Source organism: Perca flavescens, chromosome 21, assembly GCF_004354835.1.
Source record: "Perca flavescens isolate YP-PL-M2 chromosome 21, PFLA_1.0, whole genome shotgun sequence".
NCBI classification, from domain to species: domain Eukaryota; kingdom Metazoa; phylum Chordata; class Actinopteri; order Perciformes; family Percidae; genus Perca; species Perca flavescens.
Window position 1 is genome coordinate 14,935,762 of NC_041351.1, and position 12,767 is coordinate 14,948,528.

Genomic DNA, 12,767 nt, shown 5'->3' on the forward strand with positions numbered 1-12,767 from the left:
CTTAACTCACCAGTGCTACACTCCGGTATTAAAGTCCATGCATGTGGTAATGAATGTACGTTGTTGTTACATAATATCTATCCATCACAGGAGTGAAATTGATCTAAAGGGGCTGTCAGCTGATGTCCTTGTTTTTTCTTCTTCTCCAAAACACAGCTGTTGAATGTTTTCAATGACTCTGTGGGTTACTCTGGATCTACAGTGTTGGCACTCGGGTAAGTCAGAGTCACAATGGTGTTTATCATCTGACTGTCTATCAATCTAGAACCACACTTCCTACAGTCCACTTACAGCATACTGCACTTAAATGATTTTTGTCTATATAGGCCCATTAAAGCCAGTAAGGTTTGGTCAAGGTCAGAGACTGGGGTCAGAGCAGATGTAGAGATCATCTTCACTGAACAGGCTGAAATCACAACAGTACAAGTTACAGAGAAGATAAAAAAAACAGCAGCCAGCAGTGAAGATGGTGTTCTGAAAGGTGCAGACTTTGAAGGTAAGTCTATCTATCAAGTGTAAATGTTACTTCTTTATCCAGTTTGATGATGAGAATAATATTCAAACAAGACATTTGATTTCAGGTAGAACATAAATGAAGAGTTCTGTTTCAAAATGCTGTATGCTATATCTGCAGCACTGACTGAAACAAATTCCTGAATTATTCAATCAAATATAGAATAATTAGTTGTACATTTTAAAATAATGGTATTTCTCAACTGGTACCAGAACACTGAACATTTCAGACAATTGTTCATATCTAGTTATTTTTTTATTTTGTACCACTGCATTTATTTGAATTTGGTGTACTGACTTTTATCTTACTTTGTTTCCTTCATTTAAAGACACAGACCTGTGTGAAAAGAAGCCCTGTGATGAGAGCAGTACAGAGTGCAAATGGGCAAATGGATTGTTTACCTGCACCTGTTTGGAAAATTACATTAAGACAGACTTCACTACCAAAATGTGCATTGGTAAGGGCTTTATTGAGTGCGAGAGAGATAAAGTGTGTGTGTGTGTGTGTGTGTGTGTGTTACATAATAACCTTTTTTTATTTAAACTCCTTCAACTTTTTCTATTTTTGCAGCTTGTCCCAGCGGTCAAAAAGCTGAGGGTTCCAAAAAGTGTGTCAAGTGAGTCTTTAAATGTCAAAGCATTACCCGGAGTGTAACTTTTTTTTTTCTATATCCAATTATATACCTTATTATATTTCAACAACATTTAATGCAAATCATAGTGAGGAGGGAAAAGCAGAGAACCACTGTAAATATGACCTGTGTCTGTAGAGATCATGGGTATAAATGAAATCATATGAAATTATAAAATGAACCATTCTTCTTCTCTTTCAGTTGTCCATTTGGTTATTCTGGTTTTAACTGCAATGAATGTGAGTATAAAAGCATGTGTTTGACAGTAAAGGCACAAACAACAGACACTCCTTTTAAAAAATAAACATGAGAAATCTCTATTTGATAATAGTGATATATCAAATGCGTCCCATCAGAGGGAGCCCCTACCTATCCTGACACAGTAAAATACTAAAGTGAGAACAGCAAGAACTCCATGAGAAAATAAAAGAAAATAGTAAACAATGAAATCATGGGTTGCCAAGCACTTTAATTAGTCAGAACCACAGCTTGAGTGAACTACACTACATGGACATTGAGGCAGTAAAGATGCCACAGAGGTGGAAATGGTGACAGAATCGTCTTCAAAGGGAGGCATATTGGACACACATTCTTAACACCCTCATTCTTAATAGTATGAATGAGGGGATTTCATTTGCTTGTTTCTTATAAATTTGTGACTTCATGTTTTTGTTTTTCATTTTAAAAGGTTCATTCATTTTATTCTTCTTCTTTTTCTTCTCATATTTTTCTTTTGTTCTGACTTTGGTAGCTTACTGTGTCTGTGTAGGTTGTGGCTCCCTCTGATGGGATGTATATAATGTACACATTGTGGGTACCTGTAGTTAACCCAACCTGTGTAGCTATATTTTTGAGAAATTTGTGGCAATAAAAAATGTTAATGGGAGTGCTGTCCTAATTGCCCTGTATGCATTGCAGTAAAAGTTCTTCCCCAAAATCATGTTCATATAACTCATATGTAACATATGTAACAATATGATCCTGCTGAAACATTTCAACACAATATATTTATATATATATATATATATATATATATATATATATATATATATATATATATATATATATATATATATATATATATATATATATATATATATATATATATATATATATATATATATATATATATTCTTACTTTTATCAATGCATGGTAAATTAAATAAGCAGTTTTATTTGGGGTTGTTAGTTTGACGAAGTTGAACTAAGTGCCCTCCACACTGGTTTTCCTACAGGATGTCCACCTGTGTATGTGTATATTTATTCTGTATGTCTGTCTATGTATGTTTTGAGCATATATTGTATAGAGGTTACATGATACCCATGCCAATAGAGGGGTAGGTAACACATTTGTTGTAAGCCTTTTAAATATTTTGAAATGGTGACACATGGAGCCACAAACGACTTTATAACTTTCTCATGAGAACTGTAAACAGACTTTCGTGTGTGTGTGTGTGTGTGTGTGTGTGTGTGTGTGTGTGTGTGTGTGTGTGTGTGTGTGTGTGTGTGTGTGTGAGAGTTCTTTATTGCTATGACTTTGCATTGCCTGTATTGTGAAACACTTTGCAGATTTTGTTTTATAGGAAAGTTGTTATTAAAGTCATTTCAACAGCGTAGCCTGATGTCCTTTTCATTGTGTTTTGTTAGCATGGAAGCTGGTGCTGGTAATCGTCGGCTCTGTGCTCGGAGGACTGCTGCTCATCACACTCATTCTTCTGCCTATAGTGGCACGCAAGTGAGTTACTCATCTATTCACTCACCCACTTCTAGATATTCATTACTGCCTCTGCCATGTCTTTGCCATGTTTATCTCTCACTTACGCTACACATTAACCTTTATGTAACCCATCAGATTAATTATGAACTTTTTTTATTGTGTCAAGGTAGCCTGGTGTTTTGTGCCATTATTTTAGAAACACATATTTGGGAATTAATTTGAGTCATAGAAAAATCTATTTACAAATGTAATGAAGACTAACAGATAGTAACAGTAGAGAGTAATGTGTTATTTTGTTTTATTTTGTTAGATCCTCAAAGAAAAGCTCCAAGATGAACAAAAATGCAGACAGTGGGAAACCTTACATCAGCCACCCTCCTGCCAATAAACCATTGGTTAACAGCAACTTAGCCAACAGCCAACAGACCTCTGTTAACAGGCAAGCCAACGGCCTGTCAGCCTTTGCCAATGCTGGGGTGCCCAGGATCCCACGGGCCGCAACCACCAACAGCTGGGACAGCAGGACCAACCTGGAGATGACTCCGAACACCAGCCGGCAAAACTTGATCCCTGAAGGGAGGAACTCTGTGAGTATACTGTATACTGTCTGTGTGTTTGATGTACAAAGAGGAGCAATGTCAGAGAGTGGTAAGGGTTAATTAAAGAAGTATAAAATGTAAAAAACGAGTTTCAGTTCATGGAACAGAAAGAGCTAAAGTAGAATGTTAGTAGTAAATATTCAGCAGAGTAAGAGAAGTTAACATCTGGGATATACATGGCTGGTTTTGCAATTCTCTCATGAAGAAATTCTGTTTTTATTGTAGCGTTACTACGACGACCATGATGACAATCTGTATGCTCAGGCTCGCCCCCAGACCAACCCCTATGCCCAGAATCGACCTGAGGTCAACCCATATGCTCAGAACCAAGGCCACAGAAACCCTTACTACACGCACGACGATGGAAGAAGGTTGAATTAATGAGGATGAACAAAGGTTCACCCTGCAGTAACATTTACCCAGATCAAAAACTCTTCCCCCTCCCCAAATAACTGTACACCATTAAAACACCATCATGCTGAGAGTTGTGGGAATAGAAGCACAACAGTTGCATAGGTCTTATGCAGTAGCGTGAACTCTATGCTGATCCATTATAAGCTTTCATAAATCATTCCTGTCTTTCCTTCATTCATGTTTGGGATATGATATGCACTGTAGGTCTTTACAAAAGGTTGTTAATATTATTGTTAATTAATTAGAATATTACTCTCTTAAGAATGTCTAATTGTTTATTGACATTGACACCCAGAAATGACGAGCTGTTGGATATCATTGCACACATAATGTTTCACTTGTCTATGAATTTACAACTTCTCATTAAATTTTTTTGTTTCACTCAGTTTTTGTGAATGAGATGAAGATATTTTTTATCAAATAGAATTGCATGACTTATTCCTCCAAATGAGGGCATGTCAGGTCCCTCCATATATTTCAGGTTATTATTTGTGTAAAATGTTTACTAAATTGAAATTGTTTGACGTTTTATTTTGTTCAACTGAGAGGCACTTTCTTGTCTGATTAATAATCAAGCTGTTATTCAAAATGAATAAAATATTACAATATTTAGAAATATTTGACCACGTATCTTATTTTATTATTTTGTCTTTGTCGCTCAAAATAAATCTTTATATTTAATTCATTTTAAAACACAATTTTAATAAATAAACACTTTCCATTATGATTTTCATGTATCATTTAAAAATATTTTAGCCATCTCTATTATTAAGCAACTTATTATTATTATTATTATTATTATTATTATTATTATTAATAATAATAAACTGCTTTTGTTAAGTCAAATATCTGTCACCCTGTATGCCATGTGTAGAGATGGTTGCAGTGTGCACTGCTGTCTTTCATTCTGCCACTGGAGGGCGCCATGCAGACAGGGTCAACAAAAAAGCAGTATGCTTTATGTGTCCATAGGATTCAGGTGCCTAAACTTGACTGTTTTTTTTTCAAGATTATTTTTTGGGCTTTTCCACCTTTAATTTTTGACAGGACAGCTAGGTGAGAGAGAGCAGGGGAAGACATGCTGGAAATTGTCAGAGGTCGGATTTGAACCCTGGACCTCTGCGTCAAGGAATAAACCTCTCAGTACATGTGCGCCTGCTTTATCACTGAGCCAACCCAGCCACAGCTTCCCTTTTAATTTGGTCCCAAAGAAGTAAAAATGCTTTAAAGAAATAATAATCCATGTGTCCCTTTAAAGTAATAAAAAAAGTTTTTTTAAATCCCAAGATTCTCCTTAAAGTTTACTATTGCGCTTTGGAGAATAAAGCTTGTGGGTTCCTCCTCTAAAACAAATACATTATTCTATATCACCATAGCTGTGTTCACGGAATTTAAGTTAAAAGCCAATTCAGAGTATGTGTCAGTTTTCAAAGCTTTAACAAATGTTATTTCTCAGAAACATGCAAGAACAGTGAAACTGCACAGCAGGTGTATCAGCTAGAAAAACACATGATTTAAAGCTTGAGTGGCTGGGAACACGTTTGTAAGGAGAAGATATTTTGTGTTGTGGGAAGTTAACATCTGAATTGTTGAATTGCTGATATACCCTTTGCCAGAACACATGGGCCAAATATGATTTAGCTGTAGCTTGATTAAAGTTTTTTCTCTACTGAGGACGATAAATGTGACAAAACAGCATTTGCCACTAGTAGATATTCATCTCTTTTTGTTTGTCTCAAAGCAATATTCATGTGTGTTGTAAACCAATTAAGCAGATATACTGTGACAAGGTCACATATTGAAAAAATAAAAAGCCACTAGAAGCTGTCAATATTTAGTTTGTTTGATGGCTGTAGCTAATGTCTCAGTCAATTAATTGCCATAAAGCTCATTTAGTAATCATCTTTTTTGTTCTTCATAAACAGGGTGGAATTTATAGACCATGACATACACCACTCTTACAAAAAACATTCAGATTTGAATTATGTTCTTAAAGGTTCTTTACAGGATGTAAAGGCTGGTAAAAAAAACTCTCATGATCATTGCTATTTTTAGGAACTATATAGGCTGTATTAACTGGTCTTTGCCACAGGCAGTGTTAACTTCCTGCTACAGTGTTACAAAAAAGTGAGTAGTTACTTTTTCTTGCTGATGTGGACAACATACCAACAGGTAAAAGTTAATCTTAGATGAAGTTTATGTAAAGAAGCGAGCCATAAAAAGCTGTATTACTGCACATCACGTTGTTGGTCTGCTGGTTGCTCCGGGTCAAACATCTCAGTTCCAAAGGCTGTATCTTCCCCAGGCTCATAACACGGTCAGATGTAGCATGAGTGTACATACTTTGTCAAACTAACACCAAAATTAAATTATGGTCCTTAAAGGTCTTCATCTTCTGTCACTTCTACTGTTGTCCAAAGGAATTCAAATTTCTCAAGGTATGTATCTTCTTGATTTCACAACAATACGTTTTCTAGTCACAAATATGTTAAAACTTAGTGAAGAATACACATACTTGCTAATGGTCAGGAGTGAGATTTTTGGATGTTTGCATCATCAGTGTTATTTTGACCAAAATATTGAGTTTTAAGGGCTTTCATGTTTCACAATTACTGTAGTTTTTAAACTGCACAAAAATGTTTAGAGATCTGTGCTTAGAAGATCTGAGTAGTTTGACACCCCAAGAAAGTATTACATGAATACAAATCACAACAATTTTTGTTGTTTTAATTCATTAATCCATTTTTTTAAAAGTGCACTTAAAAAAAAAAAATGTTCACAATATTTTAACATCACATGTAAATGTGATGTGTATATTATAATATTATTATTTTTTTTAAGTAAAGGTTTACCTCCAAAGTATATACAACTAAATTGAATTCATGCCTATAAGGTTTGGACTTTTTGCCGGGTTATGCCTCATTCAAAATTATATTTGACAAATTACTGAAAAGTTCTGAATACACAAGTGATACTAATTACATGTCTCTTTGCTGATTCAGACATCAATTATTTATTTGAAATGATAGGCTGCCAAGGTCATAAGATGTACTGTTTATTCATGGTGAAGAATTAACTTCCCTTTAATTACAGAATCACATGTTTTCAGGTTCAAATGTTGCACACTTAGTGTGGCTTCAGTTGTCATAAACATGGTAACTCATTTGTCAAGGAAATTGTAAAAAGCATTTTTTTCATTTAAGCATCATGGTCATCGCCTGCCTGGAAAATCTACCATTGTATTTTAAACATATGAAATGTGTAAATGTACTCTGTAACTAAAACCATGCAGGTTGAGCCTACATTATTACCTTAAAAAGATGATGACAGACGTTTTAATCCCATCCTTCTATCTCTGTGGGTGTTTTTGCAGGAAGTTGTGGCAGTGGGGAGTTTCAGTGCACTAGTGGACAATGCATCAACATAGCTTGGAGGTGTGATGGGACTAAAGACTGTGCAGATGACTCTGATGAGCTGAGCTGTCGTGAGTATGACAACCATAGGCATAATTTACAGGGGGCATGGGGGGGTTACAACCACCCAGAAATCAAAACTGTCCAGTGCAACCCCCCCAAAATACCTATTATAATTTCCTTTACATAAATAAAGGCATTTGCACCATAACTTGATGCAGAAAATGCAAAAAAAAATGTTCCAGGAAAATTCACCAGAATGCAGGAAATGAAGTGTTTGATATGTTCAAAATTTCAATTTTGCTCAAAAATGGAGATCTCAACAACCGCCAATGTTGAACCCAAAGTTATGCCCTTGATGACAACCAATCACTGAAAACACAGACAGCACCAGGCAAAATCATTATAAAAACCCAGTGTTTCCAGGGATTTTATAAATTCATCACACAGACAAAAATGGATGTCTGTTAACTGGTGAAGAAACGAAGAAAACGAAGAAAGGATTTGTACAGAAACATAAAACCATACCCAAACACAGCACTATTATTCATGTGTAAACTCTTCAAATGTTTTGTTCTTTGTGGCAGCACCTCCATCATGTACCTCGCAACAATTTAAATGTGTGACAAGCGGTGAATGCATCTCTTTGGGATTTGTCTGCGATGGAGAAGTGGATTGCATCGATGGCTCAGATGAACAAAGAACCTGTGGTATGCAGTGTTTATTGTTTATGTGGTGTTGTTTACAATGAGAGACTGACCAAAAAATTTCATGAAAATGGAATGAAAGTAGAGCATGTAAAGTTTTATATTATGCTGCTGCAAAGCTACATGTTCATGTGCAGTAATGAAGAGTAAAACCACTAGGTGGCCACATCAAGTCACTAATAAAACTGAAGCCTTTCAATAGTGAAATGCATGGCGTGAGAATTAAACTTGTAATACATGTTAATAAACTTCACGCTTAAGCATGTTGTAACATTCCAAATTACAAGTCTGCAAAATAGCATTTTAAGACTAAACCCAGTCATATGGTCTTGGTTCAGGTGGACGGACCTGCAGCCCAGACCAGTTCACCTGCCAGGAGGGCCAGTGTATCCCTAGCAAATACAGATGTGACCATGTAAAGGACTGCCTGGACAACTCTGATGAGAACAACTGCAGTAAGACTTTTACATCTGAACTTAGGACACTATACTTTGAAGTCAGTCCAAAATTCACAATACCGATGTATACTTTTTTGCAGACTATCCACATTGCACTGAGAAGACATGTGCTAATGGGGCCTGTTACAACAACTCTCAGTACTGCAATGGGCTGCAGGATTGCAGAGATGGCTCAGATGAATTCAACTGCAGTGAGTAAATGAGACTCACAGCAAACCCAGATGTCTTGGCATTGATGGCAATGGTTTTGCAGATACTTAAAAATATATATGTTCTGTTCTGTAACACTAAGAGCAAATGTAAGCTGAGTATCATTATGTTAAATAAAGAAAAGGTTTTCTGTGCAAAATAGTTGCTTCAGATAATATGGTAGGATTAGAGCAGTGATGTTGTAATGTAAATGTTTACTGAGATGAAAAAATCGTTGTGCTGTAAAATAACGACGGGACATGGGACATATGGGTATTAATAGAGTTAAGTTGGTCTTATACATTTGGATCACAGCCAAGCACAGATTGATTGTTGGAAGTGACTTGCTCATAGTAGACAACATTATGTTAAAAATGAAAAGATGTATTATTACGTTCATCTTAATTTTCATAATAGTTTCTATCACAAGACATTCACATTTTTTTATTGAACATATTGAACATATAGGCTACAACATCTCTAACACATACTCAATATAACGATCCAGAGAAACAAGTATATTACTTAAAATAAATAAATAATAAATAAATATAGTGTTAATAAAAAAAAAACTGTATAATCAGGAAACAAAATACATTATTCTTATATAAAGGGTTCACCGTACAGTTCAACAGTTTTGTTACTTTTTTAGTGTACGTTTGAGTCTTCTTTGAATTCACTAAAAGAAAGCGGTGAAATTGGGGGTAACTTTTGTTATTTTGCATTTATGTAAGTAACATTTTGCATTTATGTAAGTAACATTTACATTTGATTCATTTAATTTCTCATGTTCAAAATATAAAATTATATTTTTACACTCAATATTGATATTAGGATTAGTTTTACACAATAATGTGTCATTCGAGTCCAAAAAGTAATTGAATGTGTACAATGGTAAAATAACTGCGTTAAAGATTCTGGTTCATCTTTGCAAAAATTACATTTGTTTATTTAATCTTTGTGTATTCATTTGAAGATCTGATGGCCATGCACTCTGCCAATCAGTAGCCTACTACTAACAAGACGTTCATTTCCGGTCGCCATCTTTGTTTGTTTTAGCTAAATCGCTATCTATGGGAACTAAAGTTATGGGCATAGATGTATATATCTATGAGTTATGGAAAGGTTAAAGCAAATATTGAGAAGCAGAGTAAATATTTTTTATTTCAGCTGGATAGAAGTGTGGTCAAGAATTCTGGAAATGTTTTAACAGCCGTAAGTGTTAAAAATGTGTCTTAAAATTTTTCTTTGAACAAACTTTGCCATCTATTTATCTTTGACAGTAGCGTAAGTTAAATTTATGTTATAACTTTAGTTAAAGCTCAAATTTTGTAACGTTACCTTTTTGTTTCTTTTTAAATTTTTGCTTCCTCGTGAATTTGGTGACACTAAAATTGAAACGTATTTATCTGTCACGTCAGAGATTGTTTGACTTCAAGTGTACGTGCCGTCGTTTTTTAGCACTTCTAAATTCAATCGCCATGTTTTATTTTCAGCGTCGCAGCACTGTCCCATCCACCAGTATCAGTGCGCAAATGGCTACTGTATCCCTCATTCCTTTGTGTGTGACCACTGGAACGACTGTGGGGACAACAGTGATGAGCAAGACTGTGGTAAGGATGAAAGTGACTCGACAGGCCAGGGTTTGGTTTTAACTGAGGTGCAACTTTGACCATGATGCTGTTTTATGTCATTTCAGTATCTCATTTACATCTGAAATAAATTGGACAGTAGATTCTCATGTTCAAGTTGCTCAATAGTTTGATGCAAGGTCCTATGGCATACAGTATTTTAATATTGCATTTTAAGCTATAAAAAGTCTTTTAAACGTGTGCATATGTAGTAATTGTAAAATTGAAGTAGTGTTTTTAGGTGTATAAAGACGGGCAACAGTTATGTTTGTTTAGAAGACAAACTGTTCATTATTCTGAACAGATTTACAAATATATTTACATAATTCTCAAATGTTAGGCAAGGCAAGAATCCACAAAGCATTTCATACCTTTCAAGTGTTGGAAATTTTGCAATTACAATTGTTACGCTCCAAAAAAAGGCTTATCTTTTTTGTATTTTTATTGTATTTATTGTTAAAAAGAGTGTTTTTTTTTTTTTTTTTTTTTTTTTTTTTTTTAATGGCCATGATTGAGATGATAAATATGAGTCCTATCTATTTATTCTTAAGCGTACCAGAGCTGTAGTGGCGGTGAGTTCACATGTTCCAGTGGCCGTTGCATTCCTCAGCGCTGGGTGTGTGACCATTTCAATGACTGTGGGGACTACAGTGATGAGAAAGGATGTGGTGAGATAACTTTTTCTTATTAATAGTTTAAACTGTATATTCAATATTGCACACGACTAAGTCGTCTTGGTATAGCTGAGGAGTTTCATTCAAAAATGTAAAAAAAAACTTTGATAAACAAATGACTGCAGTGATGGAATAACCCATTTTGAAAAACTGGTAGCAGAAGACTTTTAGGAAATGTAAAAAGTAGTTTAAACAAATTCTGACAGATGACCAAATTGGAAAACTGCTTAAAGAATAGCATTTGTTTCTGTGTTTTTTAGATAGTAACTCTAGAGACTGTTACCCTGGTGAGTGGGGATGCCCAGGCTCGTCAGTATGCATACAAGTGGGCAAAGTGTGTGACGGCAAAACTGACTGTCCTGGAGGAACAGACGAGACCAACTCCACAGCACAGCAAACCTGCAGTAAGTCACACAGATGTTAATGTTTTACATGGGTTGAGAACTGTAGAATTCTGCAATGTATGCCTATTATATCTGTCTTAATGCCTACAGTGAAAATAGCCTGATCAGAAAAAAACACAGAATTACTGCTTCCTAAATGAGATACCTCTAGAACATTGTGTATAACATCCCAGATTTGCAGCATTTTCATAGGGCTATACATTTTAGGTGTAAGGTTTTAGACATTGAAGTGTATTGTACTCATCATTAATGTTTCGCAGAAGCCAGCTGTTCAGACTGCGATATGATACTTTCGCCTTCTATATCACTGCCTTCACGCACACCTGGTTTAAGATTAACTTTTATCAGGTAATTTTCCTAGGGCAAACACTAATGGCCTCCGTATTCAGTTGATGATGGCTATAATGCTGGTCACAATACTGATTATGATTCCCTGGGAGACAAAGCTGCGCACATGATAATCCCAAATAAAGATTTGTCCATGATGATTTATATGATTTTTACTCACAGGCCTGGAGCAGTGCTCTGCCTTGAGTTGCGAGTTCCATTGCCACACGTCTCCTCAGGGAGGTGCATGCTACTGCCCTGATGGTTTCACTGTAGCCAATGACAGCCGTTCCTGTGTAGGTGAGTGACATGTACCATGTATGTTTTTGTGAAAACAAAATCTATATTCTTTAAATGTGTACTGTAGGTAAGCAACAGGAGGAAGTGGTACTATTCAACAAAGCAGCATTTAGTAAGAATAAGGTCATTGATTGAATTGAATTTGAAGTGGATCATTTTTGAGATCTCCTAACATTGTTGCAAGATCTGTGGATTACTTCCATGGTAACATAAATACATTCCATGATACCTTATTCTGTAATGTGGTGTTATTTTAGTGTTAAATGTTAGTTTGATTTAATGAAGGGAGCACAGAGCTTTTGGTTAAATAGTCTCAGTCATTTTATTTTGGCCTTGAAGAGCTATAATTACTGGATTAATTTCATGGATCTCTGGTTGCAGTTAGTGTTGTAGATCCTCATCCAAATCCTAATACATAACAAATGGCTTTTTGTTTTATTACCCAGACTATAATGATTGTCAAATCTGGGGGATCTGTGACCAACTGTGTGAAGATCGTCCTGGTACACACCACTGTAGCTGTGCTGATGGATACTTCTTGGAGCAGGGTCATGTCTGCAAAGCCAATGTGTCAGGTACAGAGATCACACATCACACTGTAGCTTTATATGTTTCTGTTGCTACGTAATCAATGGGTTGTTTTAAAGATCAATATGACATAGTTAAGAGAACAATACTTTAAATTGACTGTGCAATCTCTGGTATGTTGCTCATACGAATAATAAGGCCTATTTCTTTTTCAACATGACATTTACTAAAAAACTTTTCAGTACAATGATTTGGTTTTCT

At 35.4% G+C, this 12,767-nt stretch overlaps 2 protein-coding genes across 2 annotated transcripts in view; both read left to right on the plus strand.

Annotated features, from left to right (window-relative positions):
- The first annotated feature begins 912 nt into the window (after nucleotides 1–912).
- On the plus strand, nucleotides 913–4,415 carry LOC114548708 (uncharacterized). The gene is made up of 6 exons (XM_028568736.1): nucleotides 913–971; nucleotides 1,085–1,130; nucleotides 1,347–1,384; nucleotides 2,793–2,880; nucleotides 3,173–3,449; nucleotides 3,687–4,415. Exons 1-6 carry the CDS (start codon nucleotides 962–964, stop codon nucleotides 3,840–3,842), a joined length of 615 nt encoding a protein of 204 aa, XP_028424537.1. The 5' UTR covers nucleotides 913–961; the 3' UTR covers nucleotides 3,843–4,415.
- Nucleotides 4,416–4,953: 538 nt separating this feature from the next.
- lrp2b (low density lipoprotein receptor-related protein 2b) overlaps nucleotides 4,954–12,767 on the plus strand; it is a 48,973-nt gene continuing 41,159 nt past the window's right edge. Inside the window, exons 1-9 of the mRNA XM_028568559.1 lie at nucleotides 4,954–4,972; nucleotides 7,249–7,359; nucleotides 8,334–8,450; nucleotides 8,534–8,644; nucleotides 10,139–10,255; nucleotides 10,825–10,941; nucleotides 11,208–11,351; nucleotides 11,862–11,978; nucleotides 12,425–12,553. Of these exons, the coding sequence (XP_028424360.1) occupies nucleotides 4,954–4,972; nucleotides 7,249–7,359; nucleotides 8,334–8,450; nucleotides 8,534–8,644; nucleotides 10,139–10,255; nucleotides 10,825–10,941; nucleotides 11,208–11,351; nucleotides 11,862–11,978; nucleotides 12,425–12,553 (982 nt within the window). The remainder of the gene's footprint in view (nucleotides 4,973–7,248; nucleotides 7,360–8,333; nucleotides 8,451–8,533; nucleotides 8,645–10,138; nucleotides 10,256–10,824; nucleotides 10,942–11,207; nucleotides 11,352–11,861; nucleotides 11,979–12,424; nucleotides 12,554–12,767) is intronic.

What these genes read in the sequence shown, in the direction of transcription:
- LOC114548708 (XM_028568736.1), top strand. An exon ending in TGGTTTTAACTGCAATGAAT is followed by an intron (nt 1,385 to 2,792) that starts GTGAGTATAAAA and finishes GTGTTTTGTTAG; the next exon opens with CATGGAAGCTGGTGCTGGTA. An exon ending in CTGCCTATAGTGGCACGCAA is followed by an intron (nt 2,881 to 3,172) that starts GTGAGTTACTCA and finishes TTATTTTGTTAG; the next exon opens with ATCCTCAAAGAAAAGCTCCA.